Below are 24508 nucleotides of genomic sequence, written 5' to 3'. Positions count from 1 at the left end.
GTGTGACATTTGGGTTTGTCACTACCCAAACACATAATTGCATCTACCAGGCCTAGGAGTCTGAATTTCAAACTTATTCTTCATACGCCTGCGTATGTTTACATTCATAATATCTGTGAAAAGAACCCCTCACCTCACACACTCCAAAATACAGTATTGTGCAAAATACCAGTCTAGGAAGCAACACACTAGGGTAGCAACCATTAATGTCCTAAAAAAGCATCTTAGTAGTTTGACGCAGAAGAGTTACACTGACTCACGGAGGATCACGCGAGGCCCAGCGGGACAAGGTTTCTAGTTCCTTCCACCAGGTTTAGAAAACAGAAGGCTCTGGCTGGATTTGCTGGACATTTTTCTCTTCAGCATCTCCCTTCCTTGGTCCATCTTTGGGGTGCCTTTTCTGGCTCCAACCTACAACAAGCAAGAGCAACAAATGCCCAAACTCTATAATTGTAGGGAGATCCCCAAATAGTTCTCAAATGGCATTTTTTTTTACACAAAATAAAATCTTTGTTGTAAAAAATATTTATATACACACATAGACGTGAGCAAAACGAAGGTAAAATGATCCACCATTATCACACTACCCACAGGTAACCTTATTCACATTTTGGTGTACACTCTTCCAGATACACAGATAATGTTTTCTTCTGACTTTTGGATCTTTTTTTGAACCAGGAGTTTCTGATTATAGGCAATTTCATTGGGATGGACTTTCTCTCGAAAAGCTGTTACTGAACTGAATGCCTTATGTCTCTGATGTCTTAGGAGGGTAAAATGCAGCATACTCTAGGGGGTCTGTCTAACCCTTTTCTGAGCACTACTCCTGGATCCAGGCAGCCATGTGTGTGACTCTGTCCCTGGTCATAGCTGATCGGGCACTTGGCACGGGCTGGGCTTTTAAGATGGTCACTCCCAGGATTTGGGGTTATGGGCTCTAAGATGCTACTTGCTTCCTGGGCTGGTCCTTTGAACTGGGGGACCGTGAGGTCATTCCTTCCTGTCACATGACTGGAGAGAGCAGAGATCAGGGGAGCCACACAGAGACACAGAGAGGAGATACGGCCTGTGTGTGCGTGTGCGCATGCTTGTGTGTGTGTAAAAGAGATGATGCCTGAGATCTGATGGCTTACCAGTTCTATTTTGAGGCCAGGCTCTCTTTCAGCTCCCAGTTTTTATGAGGCACTCACCCCTATATGCTTAAAAAAGCCCCCTCCCCCTCGTTTTTTTTTTTTTTGTTGTACGCGGGCCTCTCAGTGTTGTGGCCTCTCCCGCTGCAGAGCACAGGCTCCGGACGCGCAGGCTCAGCGGCCACGGCTCACAGCCCCAGCCGCTCCGCGGCATGTGGGATCTCCCCAGACTGGGGCACAAACCCATGTCCCCTGCATCGGCAGGCGGGCTCTCAACCACTGCGCCACTAGGGAAGCCCAAGGCCCACTCTTGGGGAAGGAGTCGCCCAAGTTACACTTGGCAAGGAACCTGGAGGAAACCTTTCTGTACTGAGGAGATCCTAGACACCAAACTTCTAAGCTCAGGATGGAGGGCAGGGAGAATGGGAAGCTGGCTCTTTGCTCTTAGCCGAAGCACCATCTGCCCTGCTTCTGTTAAAGCCAGAGGCAGCGTGAAGTTCCAGGGGGTCTCACATCTCAGAGAAGCACAATGTTCCCACAACATCCGGGACCCATCCCAATATCTCCTCTGCCATTTCACATCCCCAGGTGGTCCTCAGACAAAACCTAGATGTAGGGCAGTTTCTGCCTCCTCCCAGCTCAGTCATATATGTGAGTGAATAAGTAACAAACTTCCAGTCGTTTCCACTTTGCAGGGTGGCAAACGTCTCAGATCAAGTGGGGCCCTCAGGATGCTCTCTATCCTCTTAACATCCTGCTCTGGGGAGTAACCACCTTCTGGTCTTAGCACAAGGATGCTGGTTGAGAAGCTTATAATTTCCAAATATATCCCTCACCTAGAATATCTTCGTTTCTTCCCATGATAATATGGTTGCCTCAGCATGACTGTGGCCTTTTATCAAACTTGAATGTCTCCTCTCTCATATTCAACCAATATGTGTTTGGCTTTCTAGCTTCCTGAGAGCTCGCCTCTACTGTCTGCAAAGTGGGAACGTGGACTGGCTTAATTCCAGTTCCAGGGCTGATTAGTCAATGGCAATGTTTCAACATGTTCAAGATTTCATAGTCTTAATTCTCAACTTTGAAGAGAATTCTAGAGGATGCTTCCTTGAAATTTAAGAGAAATGCCACTGGAAATGTATCAGGTTTATTACCTGGAGGTTTATAACCTAAAGGAGGAAAAGCTAGCACTCACCTGGGTGTCAGATCTGCACTGATTCCCAGCTCTCCTACTGAGCTGTGTGGCTCTGGACAAAGAAAGTCTCTGAGCCTCAGACACCTCATCTGTAAATTGGGTATAATAACAACACCCACCCCATAGGGTTGTTGTGAAGCTTAAAAGAGATACTGTACGTCGAGTGTTTGGCTCTGTGCCTGGCACATGCCAAATGCGCAATACATAATAGATGTGGGATAAGTGTCAACTGGGCTTCCTGCTGACGTTCTAGGGTTTTCTCTCTTCTCTCTTCTGGCTCACCTGGAAATGTGAGTTCTGCATCTTTGAGTTCTTCATCAGCTCTACAAACATTCGTCTCTTTAACACAGAAAGAATATTGACAAAATTTAGCTTATGTTCTTCTTTGCCTTTTGCATCAGAGAAAAATGGATTTTTCTCAACTTTCAGATGCTACCCATTTGGATGGAATGTTGAGCCTTCCTAGGTGAGGAGGTGAGGATAGAGGTCTGCAGAAGGGGGTGTGGCTTTGGGGTAACGCTACACTGTCCTGCTGCACCTTTTAGGGAATCTCTGTTCCAGATTCCAGCAGAGAAGGAGGTGCTCAGCCAAGAAGGCTATGAAGGATACTGTATTCTTCTTGGAGGACTGATCTGCTTTAGCTGGAAGCAGAGCCTCCTAGATCAGTGGAAGAGGCTGTAGATGTCCAGTGGCTTTCCACCCAGTGGAAATGTTGAAAGCCCCAGTGGCTAACCTCCCTGGCAGGGACTACAGGGGCCTGTTGGGAGGCCAGCATCACTGAAAACCTGGAGCTTGCCGCTCCCCTGGGGTTTGATTACTATTGCTGGCCCTGATCTGCTCAAGACCCTGCACCTCAGGGGCAGCTCATCAAAGAAAGAGCATCCCCTAGGCACTGGAGACACAAAAGTGAGAGGGAACTGGGGTCTCCCTTGCAGACTGACACTCCGCAGGTGAATGTGCAGTGGTGTCAGGAAGGAGACGTTCTCCTAGAGCCCTGAGCATCCACTGAGGTCGCCAATCTGATTCCTACAGTGGCCAGGAAAGTAAAAGACGTAGGTGAAGTGAGCTGGGGTGGTGGTGGGCAGCAGCAAACACACGAGCCCAGCGTCTTTCTAAGGGGCCTGGAAGATGGAGGCTTGTGATGGTGGCTTGTGGGTCTGTAGGCCTAGGGTCGCCAGATCATCCAAGTTTCCCAGAGAAGCTGGAAATCCAGAGTATTCCAGGAAACTGCCCTATTTTGAAATGTAACTTAAAAAAAAATCCCATGAGCCAAATGGAATATATCTGTGGGCTGCCATCTTGCGACACCTGGTTCAGAACCTCCCTGCTTGGTGTCTAGTTGGTGCTCAGTAAACGTTGGAGGGGTTGCCAGATAAAATACAGGATGCCCAGTTAAATCTGAATTTCAGAAAGAAGCCAACAAATTTGTTAGTGTGAATATGCCCCGTGTAATATTTAGGACATTTATAATGAATAGCTTTTGTTGTTTATCTGAAATTAAAATTTAACTGGGCATCGTGTTTTTGGTTTGTTTGTTTTCCCCTAAATCTGGCAACCCTACCGGGTAGTCACAAAACTCAGGGAGGAAATAAGGCTGTCTTTTGGGACAGGGCATAGGTGCTTACAAGACTCTCCCATTCTCCCAGAAGGATGCTAACTCTACCCTCAGAGGACTGTCCGTGAAGGCTGATGGGCCCGTATTGAACTGACAGTTGCCCTCCAGGCATTTTCCGTGGAGAAGGCCTCGAGGCTGCAGCCACTCAGTATTTATCACAAACTCAGTTGAGACAATCACTATCCAAATTCCCAGATATTATAAAGCAGGGGTTAGTTTTAAACCAACAGCCTTCTTCTCTCCCACCCCATCCCCCCCCTTTTTGTTTGCAGAACCGTTTATCCAAGCAAAATCCCATGAGGAACTTGGGGTATAAGATAATGGAGAGCTTCTCTGGCGGGAGAAAGGTGTGTGTGCTTTGAGAGTCACACCTTTCCGTGGCACCCAAAGGCTCCAGGGAACCCCAGTTTGAACATTGCTGCAAAATTCCGTCCTGGATTAAGTTCCATCAGTGGGCAGCTGGGCACTGAAGGGCAGAGCCTGGCCCCTGTGCACCTGCTTTTCCTGAACTTTACTGAACACACTGGGATGTGATGAAGGGGGTGGGGGAGGGTCTTTTTCTTTAGCCTTCTTCTATCCATATGCTGCATAGGCCTGACCACATGGTTCTACTTCATCATTGTGGGCGGAAGAGCACCACCCCAAGCCCCTCCCATCCCACGCTCCTCCTACACAACATCTACCAATTATGGGGCTTCCCTGGTGGCGCAGTGGTTGAGAGTCCGCCTGCCGATGCAGGGGACACGGGTTCGTGTCCCGGTCCGGGAGGATCCCACATGACGCGAGAGCGGCTGGGCCTGTGAGCCATGGCCGCTGAGCCTGCGCGTCCGGAGCCTGTGCTCCGCAACGGGAGAGGCCACAACAGTGAGAGGCCTGCATACCGCAAAAACAAACAAACAAACAAACAAACAAAACACACAAGTGGCACGGACGAAGCCAGAATCTTGAGAATACCTGGGCCCACGGAAATCTTGGAAGATAGTGAGTTAAAGAGAATAGTGAGGATAATGATGATGGTAGGAGAGCGTGTATGCTTTGGGGTCCTATGTGCTAAGGCTTTTGTATACAAGCTCCCATTGGGAAGGCTACGAGCTAGGTGCCATTTTTATTCTCATCTTAAAGAAGAGGGATCTGAGCTAATTAAGCAGAGGGAAGGTTAGGGTAGGTTTTCCTGGCTGAGACCACAAGGCAAAGCGGTGGTCACGCCCCCCAGCCAGGACTTGATTGGCTGGAGATTTGATTGGCAGGAGAGCTGAGCGGCTTCTCCTGCCAGAAGCAGCCGGTGCCCTTCAGCCTTTCTTCCACTTCAAGCCCTGAGAAAGGGCTTGCGTGCTTCCCAAGTGGGAACTTCTGTGCATTTAAAAATTTCCTCTTGAAAATCCCAGCCTTAGCCCATTCACAAAAGGTATCTGGGTCCTTTCTTGGCCGTGGCCCTAGTCATATTCACCAAAGAGAAGAGCGCGTCCCATAAGAGCTGGTGGCTTTGGGAGGACCGGGGAAGGCGTCAGCTGGCAGGAAGCTCCCTGAAAGAAATAGAGGAATCCCCACCCATCCATGAGCTGCCTATTCTTCCCCCTTAGAAACGGGGCTTGCGATGTGCCAGGCACTGCAGGCATTTTGCCATTTAACCCTCCCGCTGCCCCACGCAGTAGGCCCCTCGCTAACAGTTTTGGTTGCTTTTGTTGAGGAACCTGCGATACAGAGGTCAAGCCACTTATCAGGTTCATTCGGGGCAGCGGTGGGGCTTGACCCCTATTTCTTTGACTCCAAATCTGTCCTCTGAACTCTGAGAGACACTGCCGGCTTCTCGAGTGATGTGGGAAGTGGATTCGAGTGAGCACGGCCTGGGCCGCGGTTCCCGTCCCTCTGCCACATGGACAGAGCCACAGGCCCAGTTCGCTGTGAAGGCCCAGCATCTTATACCAAGTCTCATTTTCACAGCCAGAGATGTTAGTGTGGAAATATGACTTTTGATTCTTGAAAGCTCTGCTTGGTGAAGAGATGGTCCAACATTAAAACTACAAACTCCATTTTTTTGGGGGAGGCAATTCTGAAGGTTAAGATGTGTAATTTCATCTCAGTGCTTCAACCCTGCCACCTCTGTGAACTGGTGAAGAGTTTCAAAGTTTTATACAGAAGGCTAAAAAACTAAGGCTCCTTGTGAAAATACTAAGTGTAAAACTTAGAAAAGAGGAATTCTACTTTCTGTTAATTTCTGCTTAAGGACAACGAAGATATACTCCCTGGAAGGAACGGATGCCAAGACAGATGAATACAAGTGCGCTTTAGGATCCAGCAAAACTTTAAAATGTATTATTGTTTTCTTCCTGACAAACAGGCTGGCATGTCCCTTGCATTGTGTATGAATGAGGCAGCCCATGAATAATGCATGTGAAGCCTGATTATGTAAATCCTCAGGTTTTCAGTACATGACAATGGCTTTTTTGGGGCCCTTCACTGTCCCATTCTGTGGTCTTGTGTCTCTGCTTTGGGGCCTAGTCTGCCAAGCCCTGGGGGCGGGCGGTGGGGCATTTCGGGGAGGGGTGAGCTCTCCAGAGGGCACATCAAAGGGAAGGTCACAACTCTGTCACTGGCCCAGCTCTCCCTGGCATTGCTTGGTGTGAAAGGAAACTGTCCTCTGCCTGAGGCAGCCCCATGACACATGCATACTAAGGCCTGTGATGTTGAATTCACAGCAGTGAGCACTGGAAACACCGCATCCAGGCTCCCTCAGAGCAGGACAGCCACTTTTCATTTCTGGGGCTCTAAGCCAGAGAGCCTGCTGTCTGGAAACCTATTGCCTGGAAGGTTCGCAGGATGGAGGGCAGGCTTTCTGCAAGGAACTATCTGACCATCACCTCCTGGTTGAGGAGAAGGGCACCCTTCTATGACCTTGGCCTCCTTAGAGCTCATGCAGGCAACAAACACACACATACAAATACACACACATGCCAACACACAGCACATACTCACATGTACACACATACACGCAAGCATGCGTGTACAAATACACAGCCCCAAGTCAGAAAGACTGGAGTACTATTCTGGCTACTCAGAAGAGCAAACCCAAATCTTTATTCTCAGAGAGCTTATTCCTCGGTGTATCCCTGGCACCTGGCAGAACAATGAAAATCAAAAGCGCCGCCTTTAAAAACACTCGGGCTGTTCACTCAACTGATTGCTGTCATCATTGCAGGAGGCAGGGAAGTCAGATCATGATGCTGGACACCCTTAAGCTCAGTACAGTGCTGTGTGTCAATTATGTCTCAATAAAACTGGTAGAAAAAATAGTTATCTGGATAGAAAGAACAAGATAAAATACACGAATTATCAAAAGTTAAAAAAATACAGACGAGCTAGACTATGAGTCTCAGAAAGCACTGTTCACAACAGCCAGGACATGGAAGCAGCCTAAATGTCGATGGAGGAGTGGATAAAGAAGATGTGGTACAAATATACAGTGGAATACTACTCAGCCATAAAAAATAATGAAGCAATGCCATTTGCAGCAATATGGATGGACCTAGAGACTATCATACTATGTGAAGTAAGTCAGAGAAAGACAAATAACATATTATATCACTTATATGTGGAATCTAAAAAAAAATGATACAAATGAGCTTATTTACAAAACAGAAACAGACTCACAGACTTTGAAAACAAACTTATGGTTACCAAAGTGGAAATGTGGTGGGGAGGGATAAATTAGGAGTTTGGGTTTAACATATACACACTATTATATATAAAATATGTAATCAACAAGGACCTACTGTATAGCACAGGGAACTCTACTCAATATTCTGTAATAACTTATATGGGAAAAGAATCTGAAAAAGAATAGATATATGTATATGTATAACTGAATCACTTTGCTGTACACCTGAAACTAACACAACTCTGTAAATCAACTATACTCCAATATAAAATAAAAATTAAATTAAAAAAAAGAAAGTTAAAAAAAATAGAGGCAAGCTAGACTATGAGTCTCGGAGAGGTTAAGCTAACACATATATATGGAATCTAAAAAAAAAAAAAAAGAAGGTTCTGATGAATCTAGGCCCAGCTTGGAATAAAGACACAGACGTAGAGAATGGACATGAGGACATGGGGAGGGGGAAGGGTAAGCTGGGACGAAGTGAGAGAGTGGCATGGACATATATACACTACCAAATGTAAAACAGATAGCTAGTGGGAAGCAGCCGCATGGCACAGGGAGATCAGCTCAGTGCTTTGCGACCATCTAGAGGGGTGGGATAAGGAGGGTGGGAGGGAGACACAAGAGGGAGGGATGTGAGGATATACGTATGCATATAGCTGATTCACTTTGTTATACAGCAGAAACGAACACAACACTGTAAAGCAATTATACTCCAATAAAGATGTTAAAAAAAAAAAAGCTGCCTGAAGTCACACAGTAAATGGCAGAACAAGAGTCTAAACCTAAGTCTGCCTAACGCTAAAGCTATTCTGCCACCTTCCTTTGCAATGAGCGAATGCATTCTGTGCTGCCTGGATCCCACTGGGACCTCAGTTGGCTGTTTCTAAAGGGAGCTGAGGGGCAGCCTCAGAGGCTCTGCTCCGAGCAGGGACCTCTCACCTTCTGCTGCCTGATCGCCCTGCTGACCCTCTTCTCCTGGTGCAGCCGCTCTTCCATGTGCGCCAGGGCCTCCTTCAGCAGCCCCTTTTCTTCGGCCTCTTTGGAGATGTCCTTCAGCTTTGCCACCTGTGACTGGTACATCTGAACCGACACTTTGCTCTGCCTGAGCACACAGGAGAGACAAAGTCTCTTTTCTCCTCATCTTTCTCACTCACCACCAAGGCTCCCGACCTGGGAGATCCTCAGAACACTTCCATATATGCCCGGCTTCGCGGTTTCCTTACAAGTGGGGGGAAGGCTGAAGATGTGGGGACTAGAGGGCAGAATAAATAGCCCATTGGCTGTGGACGTGCAGCATGAAGGGGGCACAGGTTATGCTACCAGCCCCTCCCAATTTCCCAGAGAGGGTGGGGGAACGGATACCACTGAAAATAGGATGGAATTATGAAAAGCACACACATGGTGAAACATCAGACACATTTATAAAAGGTGCACCTTATTCCTTAACAGTAGGGTACTTTAACTGCTGCTTTCTTGCCCAGAGACTTGGGTCCATCAGGCCCTGAGTCACCGTCCCGCCTCCCCCCTCCACACCCAGGCCTCTGTCCTCTTGTCCTGGTCCCTACAGGTCTGCAGCTGCACCGAGGTTTAGCCTGGAGAATGGAGGCCTGGGCCTTTTGCCGGGGACACGGGCCATACTTGAGCTGTTCAATGTCCTTCTCGTATCGTCTCAAAAGCTCTTCTTTTCTCTGCAGCTGGTTCTTGAGTAGGGTGATCTTATCAAACACCAGGTAGAGGTCTCTTTGTCGAAGCTGGTGGACTCTCTCCCTCTCTTTTGGGGAGAGGTGTTTCATGGACACGTGGCCTGACATATCTTTGATGTTCATCATAGTCCCGAGGGTTTTGCTCATATCCAAGTACTACGAGAAAGCGTTTCACAGGTAAGAGGCCTGGCCCAAGACCGCTGGTGGCCACTTTGAGGAGGCAAACGTCTAATTGTGTTTCATTCATTTTCTGCAGTTGCAGAGAAGAAACACATGCTTTGCAAATAAGTGCATTTGGGGCTTTTAGTAGGACTTTCATTTTCCCCCGCATCCATTTACACTGTGCCTTTTTGAGAATTGGCGGGAGGGGGGGAGGGGGAATGACAACAGACATAAACATTCATTCTTACTACCCAGTCTTCCAGGGAATTGGGCTCTGCAATTTCCAGCCCATGCTGGGATAGGAGATGGGTCTCGTGGAGCTACTGTAACAACTAAACATGTATGTGGCGTTGGTTTTAATCTATCTGCAGGGCACACAGGTTTGGACAGGAGGGGACTGATGCTGGGTATACCTACCAGCTTTTCACTCAGATCTAAAGCCTCAGCCACATCCGTTTTCCCTAACTTCTCAGTGGCCATGATGGACCCTGGGCTGGAAAGGCCATTTTGAGGCTGAAATAAAACAAAAGAAAAAAACTCACTTGGCATTCCATTATGATTTTCTACATCCAGAAGAATAACCCAAAGAATAATGGAAGAACTGCAAAGAATAATTTGAGAGAGTTGATTTTTTTTAACATCTTTATTGGAGTATAATTGCTATACAATGGTATGTTAGTTTCTGCTGTATCAAAAAGTGAATCAGCTATACGTATCCATATATCCCCATATCCCCTGCCTCTTGCGTCTCCCTCCCACCCTCCCTATCCCACCCCTCTAGGTAGACACACAGCACCGACCTGCTCTCCCTGTGCGATGCAGCTGCTTCCCACTAGCTATCTATTTTACCTTTGGTAGCGTGTGTGTGTATATATGTCCATGCCAAGAGAGTTGGTTTTAAATCCAGTCTGACTCTGTGAACTGCTTTCTTTAGGACTGTGTTCCTACCCCTTCAGAGCACGACTGCCTTTGAAATGATGCATCACTTGTGCCGTTCTTTGGCTACCGTCTCGTCTATCTTCCCTTTAGGCCAGTGGTTCTCGACCGGGGGTGACTCTGTCCACCCTACCCCCTCCAGGACATTTAGCAATGCCTGGACACATTTGTGGTTGTCATAATTGCTGCTGGCGTCTAGTGGGTAGAGGACAAGGATGCTGCTAAACACCCCACGATGCATAGGGCAGTCTCCCAAACAAAGAGTTACCTGGCTCAAAAAATCAGTACCGCTGATGTTGAGAAGACAAGCTCCAGAAAAATGGGGACCATGCGGCTTTTGCTCACTATCTCCCTCCTTGTGCCCAGCATGGCACCTGGCACCGAGTGGTGCATAGTGGGCATGTTTGTTGAATGAACGAATGAAGGTTAAGTGGAAAATAGCCTCCCTCCTTTTTATTAAAGGAATCTCATTTCTGTGCAGCAGAAACCATACCCTCACAAAATTTGGCCCAACCTTCTCCTAGCTCTGGAACCTGGTGGGTGGGCATCACTTCAGACCCTTTCCAGAGACAATGCAGATAGTGTTTGCAGCTGCATCTCCCTAAGACCTCAACCAGCCAGCTGGCTGCTGGTAGCCCAACTGACTGCATGGAAAGGCCACCAGACTGAATAGGGGACCTGATCTGAACGACTACAAATAACCATAATAAGCCTCCTTAAGAAATAAATGGGCTTTTAAGGCTTGCCATGAGCATCTCTTAGCCCTAGCATTTGTTGGCACTACCCTGAAAACCTCTGAGATTTAAAAAAAAACAACTACAAAAATATAAAGGCCCCCAAAGTGACTGTGATAGACAAGAGTGGACATATTTGTCTATGTATCTATGGAGATGAGAATAAAAGAGGGTATCTGAAGATGACAATAAACCAGGCAGATCTGCTGCAAAAAGAACCTGAGATGCTGCTCAGTGTCTTCAGCTACCCTGAGCTGCATCCTCTGTACCTCTCCAGACGCCCCCTCTTTTCCTGAGGGGAGGGTCACTGAGGAAGAGCCTGGGCTGCAGGATCCAAGCACACAGTCCCCACCCAGTCTCTGCAGGCTAGCAGACACACCACCAGGGACACACCCCTGGTGTGTCTTCAATCATTATTCTGTGACCTTGGGTGAGGTACTTGACCTCCTGAAGCCTTAATTTTTCTTATCTGTTAAACGGGGACAATAATTGTAACTATGACACAAGGCTGCTATGATGGTTAAATGAGATAAGGCATGGAGCCGGCTGAGCTCAACACCTGGCACACAGTAAGCAGTTCACAGATGTCAGCTATTCTTCCTCCTGCTCTTTCGTTTAATTACTGCCAACCTTGGAGGATTGAGAGTTGGGAGGTTTCCTGCTCTGTGGTGTCAGTGGTGGGATGAGGGCTTGTTGCCAAGGAGAAGGTCTTGGAAGCAGGACCATGAGGATGTGAGATCCAGCTGAGCTCCCCACCTGGAGATGGGCCCTCTACACCCAACCTCAGAGAAGGAAGGTTCGATTTTATCAGGAAGACCAACACGTTTCTGAAGACTCACATCTCTAGACGTGTGAGCACATGTCTTGAAAAATTGTAGGAGAAAATGCTGGTACAGATAGGATGGCTTTATTATTTTTTCCAAAAGCTGGTTTAGACCAGCTGCCGCAGCAAGCCACGCTGAACAGAGCTGTCCATTGTCATGTGTCAGTCAAACACCCGATCAAACATCCATTTAGGATACAGGGCACCTTCAACCTAACAATCAAATTACTTCTGAAAATCCTGGCAAATACAAAGTATGCTCCCTAAGAAAGGAAGGTTGTCTTGGATAATACTATTTAAATACTGTTTAATAATAATAACTATCATCTATTAAAGTGCTCGCTATGAGCTAGGCACAGGGATAAGCACTTTACATAATGATCTCCTTTAATTTTTCCATCCTCATTTTACAGCTGGGAAATGAAGTCCCAGAAAGTTTAGGAGCCTGCCCAAGGTCACAGAGCTTGCAGAGCTGGGATTAGGACACAGGTCTCTGATTCTAGAACTTGTGTCTTCTTAATCATCATGGCTCCCTTCTGCTGCCCTTTATGTGTTCATGTTTTTCAGTTTATAGCAAAAAGCAAATGTTAGGCAAGCTCTTGACATAATGTTGTACATCAGCTTGTTGAATATTTTCTGCAGAATATAACATGTGATGTGAAAAGGAGGGCCCAGAGATTGACCTGGCCAGCATCAGTGCAATGCTATATCATGCTGTACATGATGGGAAGCTGCCTTTCTATTCAAACATTGGATCGCTGGTACGGCCAGGCACCGACCAGTCCACACAAGTGTTAGCCCATCAGGGAGGACCTGGCCTCGAACCAATGATGTATACAGTGGTGCCAGGGCACACAGCTAGTGTCTGTCCTCATGCCCACCCTCCCCACGTGTCAGTCAGTGCAGAGACAAAGTTTCTTTGGTTACCGTACGGATCTCTACTCTTGAAAAAGTTGGCAAGTCAGGTTTTACATCCAATATTTTCTGAACATGATTTTCCATCCCGAGGGTCTTTAAGTCTAGAAATGATCGATCCATGTGGTCCTTATGATCTATAAAAGAAAAAGTTTACACTCTAAGGCTCAGGAAGAAGTTACTGCATGTAAAAATCACAGCTGCTATTTACTGGACACTTACCACAGGCCAGTACTAATTACCTCACCATCTTCCCTTGGCAGGTGAGGCATCAAGGCCCAGAGAGGTGAAATGACTTGTCCAAGGCCACACAGCTAATATGAGGCGGCAGCCTCACAGGGCTGGAGCACTGAAGGCGAAACTTCAGCCACAGGTATGTGGATGGACTTGAAGCCAGGCTTCTGTGTCCTAGCCCAGTGCTCCACCCAGCAGCAAGCTTGGTTTCTTGAAAGCCCTATTCCCTCTAAACAGGGTATTTATCCTGGGAAGTTCCCCAAGGGTGGTCCTTGCACAGCATCCGTCTATGAAAAAGTTTCCACTGGGCCACAGTGAAATAAGAAAAAGAAGGACAAGGTTCTGAGTTTTTCATGAAATCCTGTTTATTTAATATCAAGGTCTGCTTTGACTCTGAGCTCATGCTTACCCATCTATTTTTTTTCCTGCCCATCTTTTTTTTATAACTATGTTTTTTAGTTATGAAATGATGGGGATAGAAGATGGTGGTCCTGGCAAATTGGTTAGTCCCTAAAGTGAACCCTCAATTCTGGGGTCCACGGTTCTCAGCACAGAGGGGCTGAGTAGGCAGGAGGAAACTTACTTGACAAGCAGGCCTTCTCAAGTTCTTTAATTCGCACACGAAGCTCAGATAAGGCCTTTTTCTGATGCTGAATGACTTCCTCATGTCGGGACCCTTTGCACTTGGCCCCTAGATCACTGAAGGACTGCTCCTGTGGTCAGAATGGTGAGGACAGCAGCTTTATCAGTGATCACAATCTCCCTCTCTTGTATTTGAAGAAACATGAACAAATCATGGATTAGCAGAAACCCTGTCACTTACTTAGTACCTTGGAAAATATCATTACAGGGCTTCAGCAGAGAAGGAATTTAAAAATTTCATTTCGAATACAAAGTCACATCTAGGAAGATTTCCAACTTTCCTACCTACTTAGCATCACTATAAATAAGAGATCCCCCCTATGTTCCCTCCCCATGTTTTATTTCTTTTTTTCTTCTAATCTTCTTCTAAGCTTGGGTTTCCACTTGTCATTCTGGTGTCATCTCTGAACAATCACATCAAATTTGCTCCTGGAAGGGCTTTTTATTTTTTGGCCTGCACCATGCAGCATGCGGGGCCTTAGTTCCCTGACCGGGGATCGAAACCGCGCCCCCTGCAGCGGAAGCCCAGAGTCTTAACCACTGGAACGCAGGGAAGTCCCTGGAGGGGCATTTTTTTTGTTTTTTTTTTGTGGTACGCGGGCCTCTCACTCTTGTGGCCTCTCCCCTTGCGGAGCACAGGCTCTGGACGCGCAGGCTCAGCGGCCATGGCTCACGGGCCCAGCCGCTCCGTGGCATGTTGGATACTCCCGGACCGGGGCATGAACCGGTGTCCCCTTCGTCGGCAGGCGGACTCTCAACCACTGCGCCACAAGGGAAGCCCCAAGTGGTTCTTATCGGCCAACTTGGGGAAAACATTCTTCTAAGAATTTGTGGCTGAAAATGTAGTCTGCAGAGCTGTGCTATCGGTACCAGCTGGGAGCTGGTCAGAAATGCAGAATTCCAGGCTCCCCCCACCCGAGACCTGCTGAGTCAGAATCTGCATTTCAACAACATCCCCATATGATCCGTGGACACCTTTGAGTTGAGAGGCGCCACTGTAAACTATCTTCTAATTGGCTGGTTTCTGGAAAAGTAAGTAGCAGTTTTGGCCATGTGTTTCCCCTGATATGCATGAAGAGAAAGCAAAAGACTGAAATACTATTGGTTGGTCTTGCACACACTTAGACACAACCAGGACCCGCAGTAACGACTGGGATTTGTATCAATAAAATCAGCTGCGGTATATAAACAAAGTACCATTTCTAGACATTTCAATAACCTTGCCTCTTCAAGTTGATCTTCAAGTTGATCTCTGAGTTTTAGGATTCAAGCTTCATGTTAATTCCTCCTACATCATTCACCCTCTTTCATTAATTTAGTTCCCAACAAGGAGTTGCTGAGATTTCTCCATCTAAGTATGCACCCTCTGTTTCTCATAGCAAAGCCCATTTCATCAGTTTCCAGTAGTAAAGAGAAGGACGGGGACCGCCTTAACGATTTCTCTTCCATTAGCCACTTGACTCTGGCTTTCAGCTTCTCCTCTTGCTGTAGCCTTTCCTCGGTCAGCTTCTCTTTCTCTGCCAGATGCTGCCGTAACTCTTCTTGCAGCAAATACTGCTGAGTTTCCCGAGAACTGTTGATCTTCATCTGAAATGAGGGGAAGGGGAACTGCAGCTGATGGGGGACAGGACTAACGCAGGAGTCATTTCCACTACCATTGGGGGCGGGAAAAAGGTTCACGAAGCTTTCTTCAAAACACAGAAAAATGATGCTTAGCTTAGTAACTAATAGCGAAGTAGTAGAGCATCGTGGTTAAGAGCTCAGACTCCAGATCTAGATGGAATCTCAGCTCTAGTTCTTTCTAGACACTTCTTCGTATAGAAAATGAGGTTAATCCTAGTATCTACCTCTTAGAGTTGTAAGAATGAGATAATGATGGAAAGCTTTTAGCACAGTGTTTAGCACATAGTAGGTGCTCAGTAAATGGTAGTTAGACTTATTTGTTATTATTTGCTGAGTGTAAGAGAAAAAGCAGTGAGCTAGGGCTAGAAGGCCTGAGCTTTTGTCTTGATGCTTCCACCAACTAGCTGTGTGACGTTGAAACAGTCACCTAGCTTCTGAATGTCATTGTCCATCTCTGTAAAATAAGGAGAATGGACGAGATCACGGGTTGGCAAACTACTGTCTGCAGGCCAAATATGGGCCACTGCCCATGTTTATAAATAAAATTTTATTGGAACAGTGCATGCCTGTCACGCCCATTCATTTACGTATGTCTATGGCTGCCTTTGCTCTACAACAGCTGGTCAGATAAGTGTGGCAGAGGCTGTATGTCCTGCAAAGCCTAAAATATTTACCATCTGGCCCTTTACAGAAGAAGTTTGCTGACCCCTGGACTAGATGGTCTTTGGGGTTGATCGTAATGGTGGTCCCAATATTTCACCCTTCCTCTCTTCATATCTTTGGCTCTGTAACTTGCAGTGCCCACCCATATCCTGCCCCCTGACACTGAACTCAGTCATGTGACTTGCTCTGGCCAATGGGATGTTGGCTGACATAACACAAGCAGGGGATTGAAAAGCACTCCATGATTGGGCCTGCTTTCTCTTCCCGATTTCTGCTTCCTCTGCTAGCACCATGAGAACGTGCCCAGGCCACCCTGCTGGAGGATCAGAGACACGTGGAACACGTGGAACAGAGCACAGCTGCTCCAGCTGAGGCCAGCCTATATCGACCAAGGTCCAGCCAACACCCAGGCACGTGAGCAAGCCCATCCAAGACCAGCGGACCCACCTAGCGGCTGGCCCCAGATGTGTGATCAGTAGACAATAACTGTGGAACACTGCTAAAAGTGTTATGTTTTTTTATTATACAGTATTAATACGGCAATAGCTACCAGAGAGATACAATCCCTAAGGATAATTTTGCCTCTAAAATGTTGACATTATGTAACTTTTGGTAATTCTGCTGCCTATACTGTGGCTAGCTATACTTCTTCCACTGCATTTAATAAACAATTGTAAAGATCTGATGGCATTTCATTTTTTCTGGTTTTTGACAGAGGAAAACAAGCCTCCTTGCCCTCCTGGGAGATCTCAGCCACCCTGTGTGAAGCATTTCGTGTGCAAATGGAGGTATCATTTCACCTTCTGGAGGATGTGTGCTGACTACCTAACAGAGGAGAAACAGAGTTCAAATGCTTAGGGCTAGGTAAATTCTAAGGAGGAGCTGAAATGAACTTTTGAAGTTCAAAGATTACCTGAAGTTCCTGGGTCCGGCTTGTAATTTTTTTATAATGTTCCAGAAGGTATTTCAGATACAAAGACAATCCTTAAAGAGAGAAGCAAGAAGAAGGTAAGTATCAATTCAATTCACTTCCTTTGCTCTCTGAATAATGTCTTCACAGAGCTGGCCGACAGGTGGGTGAGGGTGACGCTGCCCTCCCATCAAGGAAACGGGAGTTGCCATCCACCTTGTGTTTTTAAAATTGTTGATCAGCTTCGGTTGGGCTCAAATCCAAGTTTCTTTTTGTGGGTGGACAATAAAAACCATCTACAGAGCTCCTATCGACTAAGTGTCTCCTGTGTGCAGCACTGTGAGCTGAGCAGGGGATGATATGAAGCCATTCAGTGTGACACACAAGGTCTAAGTGCCTGGGAGGAAACAGGCAGGGACTCCAGGTGGCGTGGAAATGATGGCTGGAGGAGTGGGGATGTGTGAGGGTCCCAGGGGAGGCGCCATCATTCACCTGGAGTGATCACTGCATGGCTGAGGCCCCACTGGGCGTGGGCACGCGTGGGCATGCAGAGTTGGAGGGGATGGCGTGTCAGAATGGAAGATGTGGTTGGGTGAATGATGCCTCCCCCCCGAAAGATGTCTGGGTCCTAATTCTTAGAGCCTATGAACATTACCTAACAGGGCAGAAGGACCTTTGCAGATGTGATGAAGGTAAGGATCTTGAGATGCGGGCTTATCCTGGATTAGCTGGGTGGACCCAATATAGGCGCATGGGTTCTTACAAGAAGCAGACACAGGAAGTCCCTGCATTAGTAGGCAGACTCCCAACCACCGTGCCACCAGGGAAGCCTTGCCTTTCTTTTTGAACACGTTTAAAAGAAATTCACACCACCTTCTGGATTACCTTAGAGCTATCCTGGCTGGGGTTGTTTAATCACCAGAGTTGAAAATCACTCCTCTATTCTCATTCATTATTGCAAGAATGTCAAGTTTGTGCAGCCTCTCTGGAGAGCGCTTTGGCAAGAAGGATCAACGATAAATGGAGTTTCCCAGGTGGGGCCCTGGGCTCTCCCTTCTCATTCAATACTTTCTTCCTAGTGATACCATTCACACGTATGGCTTTAATCACCATCCATCCATCCACCCGTCCATCCATCCCATCTGACTAAGCACCCGCTATGGGGCACATGTTCTTCTGGGTTCCAGGGCCACATCACTGATATGGTTGGATATCCAGGGTGACAGCTGCATCCTTGGCACCTCACTTTGGATGTCTACAGGCACCTCACACTCATCTTCCCTCTCAAACCTGGTCCTCCTGTGGCATTCCTTACTCTGAATTTTAGTGAAGGAACCGCATCTGTACTTTTAACACAAGCCAGAAACCTGGAGATCTGTAGCCCCCTTTCTCTCCATCACTGCCCTTCTAGCCATATCTAACTCCATCACTGAGGCCTGTTGATTCATCTCTTAAATGCCCCTGGAATCTTCTCTCTTGCTCCGTCCCCTCCATTGCCACAGTGAGGGCCACCATCGTGTCTTGTGACAGCCTCCTAACTGCTCTCCCGGGCTTCTGTGCTGGCCACCTTCCTGTACATTTTCCACTCGTGGCCAAGATGACTGTCTCCAAATGCAAGCCTGTTCCATCAGATCCTTACTTTAAACCTTTCGTGGGCTTCTCTCTGCTCTCAGGTTAAAGCAGAGCTTCTTACCAGGGCTCTGCAAGCCCCCGGCCACAGCATGATACAGCCCCTGTGGACCTCCTTCACCAGTCCCTGCCCTCCGCCTCCATTTCTTTAAGCCCCTTGAGTTCTCCATGCTTCCTGCGATCCCACCACGCTGCTCCCTCCACCCAGAATGCCCTCCCCTCCCCTCTTTGGCAAATAACTCCTATGCACCCTGCAGTTGCCCTGCCGTCCCTGACCAGGTCAGAGCCCTGCACTTCTTCAAAGCAACTGCCATGATTCAAGTGTTACATATGAGTGATTTTTCAGTTAATGCCCCACCCTATTCCTCCCTGAGACCCTAAGATCTACAAGCGCAGGGAGAGTGCCTGTTAGCTCCCCAATATTTTATTATGAAAGATTTCAAATGTACAGCGAAGAGGGAGGAATTTTACAGCCAACATCCATATACCCCATAACCTGGATTCTACTTGTTTCTGACCCCATTATATTTCCATCCTGCACTGTGCCTGGTATCTAGGAGGCCTGCGATAAATCTTTGTTGAATGAAAGTGGTTCATATCCTTCCACATCTAGGATGATAAAGATAAGATGAACAGGTATGTGTGAATAATATTTACGTCAGCCTCATCTATTAAGTGTGAAAAACTGGAAGCAACTTAAATGCCCATGATAGAGGACTGGCTAAATAAATTACGGTACATCCTTCAGAATGGGGTTCCTTGCCATCAGTGACAGCGATGATGTAGATCTGTGTGTACTGACATTGAAGGGTGCTCCAGAAGTACTCTTAGGAATGAAACTAAAGGAAATTGGGTATAATATGACATTATTCTTTTGTAAAGTTAAAAAATCAATACATGTGTATAGGTAGTGCCTATTTTATGCCAGGTACTATTCTAAGTACTTTACATATATCAATGCATTTTAATCCTCACAAAAATCCTAAGGGGTGAGTATTCCTTATTATCCCCATTTTACAGGTAAAGAAACAGGCACAGAGAGGGGAAGTAACTTGCCTAGAATCACACAGCTCTTTCCATGGGAAAATGCCCTGGAAGTTCCACACAAAATATGATAGTAGTGGCGATACCAAACGCTAGCGAGGATGTGAAGCAACAGGAACTCTCATTCATTGTTGGCGGGAACGCAAAACAGCCACTTTGGAAAAGAGTTTTGTGGTTTTCTTAAAAACTAAACGTACTCTACGGACTTCCCTGGTGGCGTAGTGGTTAAGAATCCGCCTGCCAATGCAAGGGACACAGGTTCAAGCCCTGGTCTGGGAAGATCCCACATGCCGTGGAGCAACTAAGCCTGTGTGCCACAACTACTGAGCCTGTGCTCTAGAGCCCGTGAGCCACAACTACTGAGCCCGCGTGCCACAACTACTGAAGCCTGCGCACCTAGAGCCCATGCAACGCAACAAGAGAAGCCACTGCAATGAGAAGCCCGTGCACCACAAGGAAGAGTAGCCCCCGCTTGCGGCAACTAGAGAAAGCCCGTGCGCAGCAATGAAAACCCAACGCAGCCAAAAATAAATAAAATAAAATAAATTAATTTAAAAAAAAAACTAAATGTACTCTAACCACACGATTCAGCAACCGCGCCCTTGGTATTTACTCAAAGGAGTTGAAAACATGTCCACACAAAACCCTGCACGTGGACGTTTATGGCAGCTTTATTCATAACTGCCAAAACTTGGAAGCCACCAGGATGTCCTTCAGTAGGTGAATGGATAATGGAATATTGTTGGGCACTAAAAAAGAAAAAAAGAGCTATCAAGCTATGAAAAGACTTGGAGGAAACGAAAATGCATATTACTAAATAAAAGAAACTAATCTGAAAAGTTGTATGATTCCAACTACGTGATATCCTGGAAAAGGCAAAAACTATGGCGACGGTAAAAAGATCTGTTGTTGCCAGGGGCTGCGGGGGTGCTGGGAGGGAGCACAGAGGATTTTCAGGGCTGTGAAACTATTCTTTTTTTGGGGGGGATAGGTTCTTTTATTTGGAATAAAAATATCCAGTTTTGAAAAGAAAAGAAGTTTTCTTAAAAACATAAGTCCTCAAACCACAGGTTTCCCCATGTCGAGTGGAATTCCTGAACACTGCAGAGGGATTACTGGAGATGTTGATTACTTAAGGCACTAATACGAAGGCACTGAAGAACAGCAGGGCCAGGCTTCAATCAGACAAACGTGCGCTGCCATGGAGGAATTGCACAGGCTGGCTTTGAAGTTGGCTTCTCCTTTGCTTCTTTTTATTTTGTTAAACTTGTAGCTTTACTTTCCTCAATTTCTAGAATATCAGTTTCTAGATATTTGGGTTTATGGGTTATCATCATTTTGCTTTATTACCACGTCCCTGATCTGTAACTTCACCCACCCCACTTCCCCTCTATGGACTCCACAGGTGGCTTTTAATGAATTCTCTGTACTTTCTGTTACTATGTAGTTACAGAGTGACCTGAGAAGTGAAACTCATAAATCGAGTTGACCTAATACCAGGGCTTTGTGCACAGAATCCACCAATCTGCTCAGAGATGGCCTGATCTGAACCACATCCCCCGCCGTGCTCCCTGGCTTCTGCTTAGGGCAGTAGATTTGGGATCAAAGGCACCTTCAGGACTGGACCATCTTCCCGGTGGAGCATCGTGATTTACAGGGCCTCTGGGTCCTCCCCGGGGTGGGCCTCATTATTGGTGGACCTGCTGGTCTCAGGACTTAATGAAGCTCAGGTTGTTGATGTCTCATCGCAGAAAGAATTCAGTGAGAGACAAAGTGATAGGTAAGACGTGGACTTATTTAGAGAGAAACACACTCCACAGACAGAGCGTGGGCCATCTCAGAAGGCGAGAAAGGCCAGGGCAGTGAAACGATTCTGTATGATATTATAATGGTGGATACATGTCATCACACATTTGTCCAAGCCCAAACCCATAGGATGCACAACACCAAGAGTGACCCCTACACAGCACTGTAAATCAACTACACTCCAATAAAATTAAAATGAAAAAGAGTGAACCCTAATATAAACCATGGACTTTGGGTGATTAGGATGTGTCAATGTAGGTTCATCAGTCCTGACAACTGTACCTCTCTGGTGCTGATGCTGATAAATGGGGGAGGCTGTGTATGAGTGGGGACAGGGGGTACCTGGGAAATCTCTGTATCATCCTCTCAATTTTGCCATGAACATAAAACTGCTCTAAAAAACGTCTCTACTCTCTCTATATATTGTATATATATGGTTACTTCTGAGAGAGAAGATTTAGCATAATTTCGATTTTTCCTTTTGCCACTGTCACGTCTCATTTTTCTCCAGTAATCACGTCTCACTTGTGTACTTTTTTCCAGGAACACTGCTTCTCAAGTGGTGAAGCAAAGTGAAGTCTGGAGAAGGGAACACTTGGCCACATACCTAAGAAGCCTCCCTCAACAGATGTCCCATCGTGATCAGATTCAACGCAATATTTCAGTCATGTAACTATGTGAGAAAAGAGTTTCAATCACCTTTGTCGGAGCTGGAGAACTGGATCCCCACCTCGTGGAGGAGATGCTCTGTTTCCTCCAGCCAGGACAGTGACAGGCGCAAGATGTCCAGCACCACCTTCTGGAGCCCTGAGACAGGTGGGCTGACCTGCAGGTGCTGCAGGAGGTCGACCTCCTTCTTCAGGTCATTGCTAGAGCAAGACATTGTCATGCACGCCTGGAAAGAGATGAGGTCGTGAGGAGCCCGGGCACCATCGCCAGAAATAGCACCTGATGGTTGTGACCCGCACAGAGCAGTGTTCTTGACGGGCCCGTGAAGCAGGCAGAGCCGTATGTTGGCCGCCCTGTGACGGCCCAGCTCTACTTCCCTTTTTTGGGGGGCGGAAGGAAGGAGGCAGCTTTTATTTCACGTGCACTCTAATTGGGACTCTGGATGGTCAAAGAGACCCTTTGTTTAGGTATAGGCAATTCCAAAGCCAAATTGCCAAGGACGATTTGGCTGAAAGGGGAAGCAAATTTGGTTACAGAATTCCTGCTGAGATCAACACACAAGCTGGTCATAAAGTGCGGTTTCCTGATTTGAAAGAGTGCTGACAAGCCAACATTTGCCCAGACTCCCCAAATAGTAGCTGCATATTTCCAGAGAAAGCAGAAGCAGCTGCCTGATGTGATAAGCTGGATCCCTGCATGGGGGCCATGAAGTGGGGGCTCTGCCAGACCCTCTGGTCCAATAAGGGTAAGAGCAGCCTTCCACTGCTGGGACAGAAAAGAAAACTGCAAATAAAGAGCAGAATGTTTCTTTGGTTTCTCTGGAAATAACACGGGGCTGTCTTTTTTTCCCCAGGGTCTGGGGCCTCCCAAAGGCAGTACTTGGAGTGTGTCGGGCAGCTTCTCCTTGGCCACACCAAGTTCACCTGGGAGGCATTTCTGGAGGTCCTTTGTTTTCTGATCTCAAACAGATTTCTCCAACAAGGGAAAAGGTGGACTAAAAGCAGAGCTGGACAATTTCCTGAACAAGGAGCACAAAAATGAGACACAGGGGACATTTGAGGAATGGAGAAGGGGGCACCTGGCAACTGTCTAAGGATGTCTTCAGCTTCTTGATGTTCTGGGTGATTTCCTCCTCTTTGCAGCTGCTGAGCTGGGTCTCCTTCTGCAGGGTCCGCTTTTTCTGCCAAACGTTGATATTGTCCTCTGTGACCCTGTTGCTCTTCTCTAGTAACTGGTGAGAAAAAGAAAAAAAAAAAGTTTTAAAATGCAGTGTGGGGCTTCCCTGGTGGCGCGGTGGTTGGGAGTCTGCCTGCCGATGCAGGGGATGCGGGTTCAAGCCCTGGTCGGGGAAGATCCCACATGCCGCGGAGCAACTGGGCCTGTGAGCCACAACTACTGAGCCTGCGCGTCTGGAGCCTGTGCTCCGCAACAAGAGAGGCCGCGATAGTGAGAGGACCGCGCACCGTGATGAAGGGTGGCCCCTGCTCGCCGCAACTGGAGAAAGCCCTCGCACAGAAACGAAGACCCAACCCAGCAAAAATAAATAAATTAATTAATTAAAATGCAGGGTGGCTCTGGGGGGAGGGGACCTGGAGGGCTTCAGCTTAAGCTCGGAGGAGGGAGGTCCTGGCGTGTTTTGGGGATGGCTCTGGAGGGTGGATATTGGCTCTGTCACCGGGGCATGTTTCCCAGGATCAGAGATGTTTTTTTAAGAGCCAAAGGACTGTCATGTGGCCACGAGTGTGTTCTAGATTCTTCTGCATTCTGGGAGGGATTCATCACGCTGAGCCTGATGCTGTGGGCTGCTAAAAAGGAGGTCGTCCGAGAGAAGCCCGTGGTGTGATCTTGTGAGCCGCGTGCTGACACCCAGGGTTGGAGAGGATAAACGGAAGGATAATAAGGCATCGTTACAGACAGAGGCCCACCCTCACTGCCATCTGCCACTTCAGGAGGAACGAGCGAGCGAGGACGCACCGTCCATGCTGAGGCCGCCCCTTTCCTCGCGGGGCTAAGGGAGGTTCACCGTGCGGGTCTGCCGACCAGACACAGTCCTGGGTGGTTTAATTTGATTTTCACAGAAACACTGCAAGGGAGTTTAACTGGCTTTTACTTGAAAAGCCAGGAAATCCCAGAAAATCAAAACAAATCTTTATGGTGTAGCAACAGTGTGAAAAATATGTGCCACCAACAAAAAACAGGAACATATGCTCCCAGTGTCTGGAGCCCCAGGTCCCTGAAGGAGAAAGTGGGGAAGAGAGACGAGCCTGCTGATTGGAGACAGGTTTGTCCTGGAACGGTTTCACGTGTCCGCAAGTGGCCTGAGTACCTGATTTCTGAAAAGCTCCAGCTGCAGCACAAAGAAAGGGAAGGAGATGAGGTGAGTGGCACAGCTGCAGCTGCAAGGCAGGGGGAGGCGC

The 24508-nt window shown here is 47.3% G+C and overlaps 1 protein-coding gene across 1 annotated transcript in view; it reads right to left on the bottom strand.

The window, feature by feature from the left end:
- Window positions 1-294: 294 nt before the first annotated feature.
- The window catches only part of LOC307063669 (forkhead-associated domain-containing protein 1-like), a gene marked incomplete at both ends in the record, with an annotated part of 98557 nt that continues 74343 nt past the window's right edge, over window positions 295-24508 (bottom strand). Inside the window, 13 exon segments of the mRNA XM_079719909.1 lie at window positions 295-411; window positions 8538-8700; window positions 9237-9457; window positions 9881-9976; window positions 12884-13008; window positions 13689-13818; window positions 14618-14627; window positions 15183-15334; window positions 16947-17017; window positions 22122-22317; window positions 23170-23322; window positions 24356-24411; window positions 24414-24438. Coding sequence (XP_079576035.1) covers window positions 295-411; window positions 8538-8700; window positions 9237-9457; window positions 9881-9976; window positions 12884-13008; window positions 13689-13818; window positions 14618-14627; window positions 15183-15334; window positions 16947-17017; window positions 22122-22317; window positions 23170-23322; window positions 24356-24411; window positions 24414-24438 — 1515 coding nt within the window.

This window comes from Hyperoodon ampullatus (genome assembly GCF_949752795.1).
Source record: "Hyperoodon ampullatus genome assembly, chromosome: 2".
Lineage (NCBI taxonomy): Eukaryota > Metazoa > Chordata > Mammalia > Artiodactyla > Ziphiidae > Hyperoodon > Hyperoodon ampullatus.
Note: the sequence above shows the minus strand (reverse complement) of the source record. Positions and strands in the feature narration are given on the sequence as shown.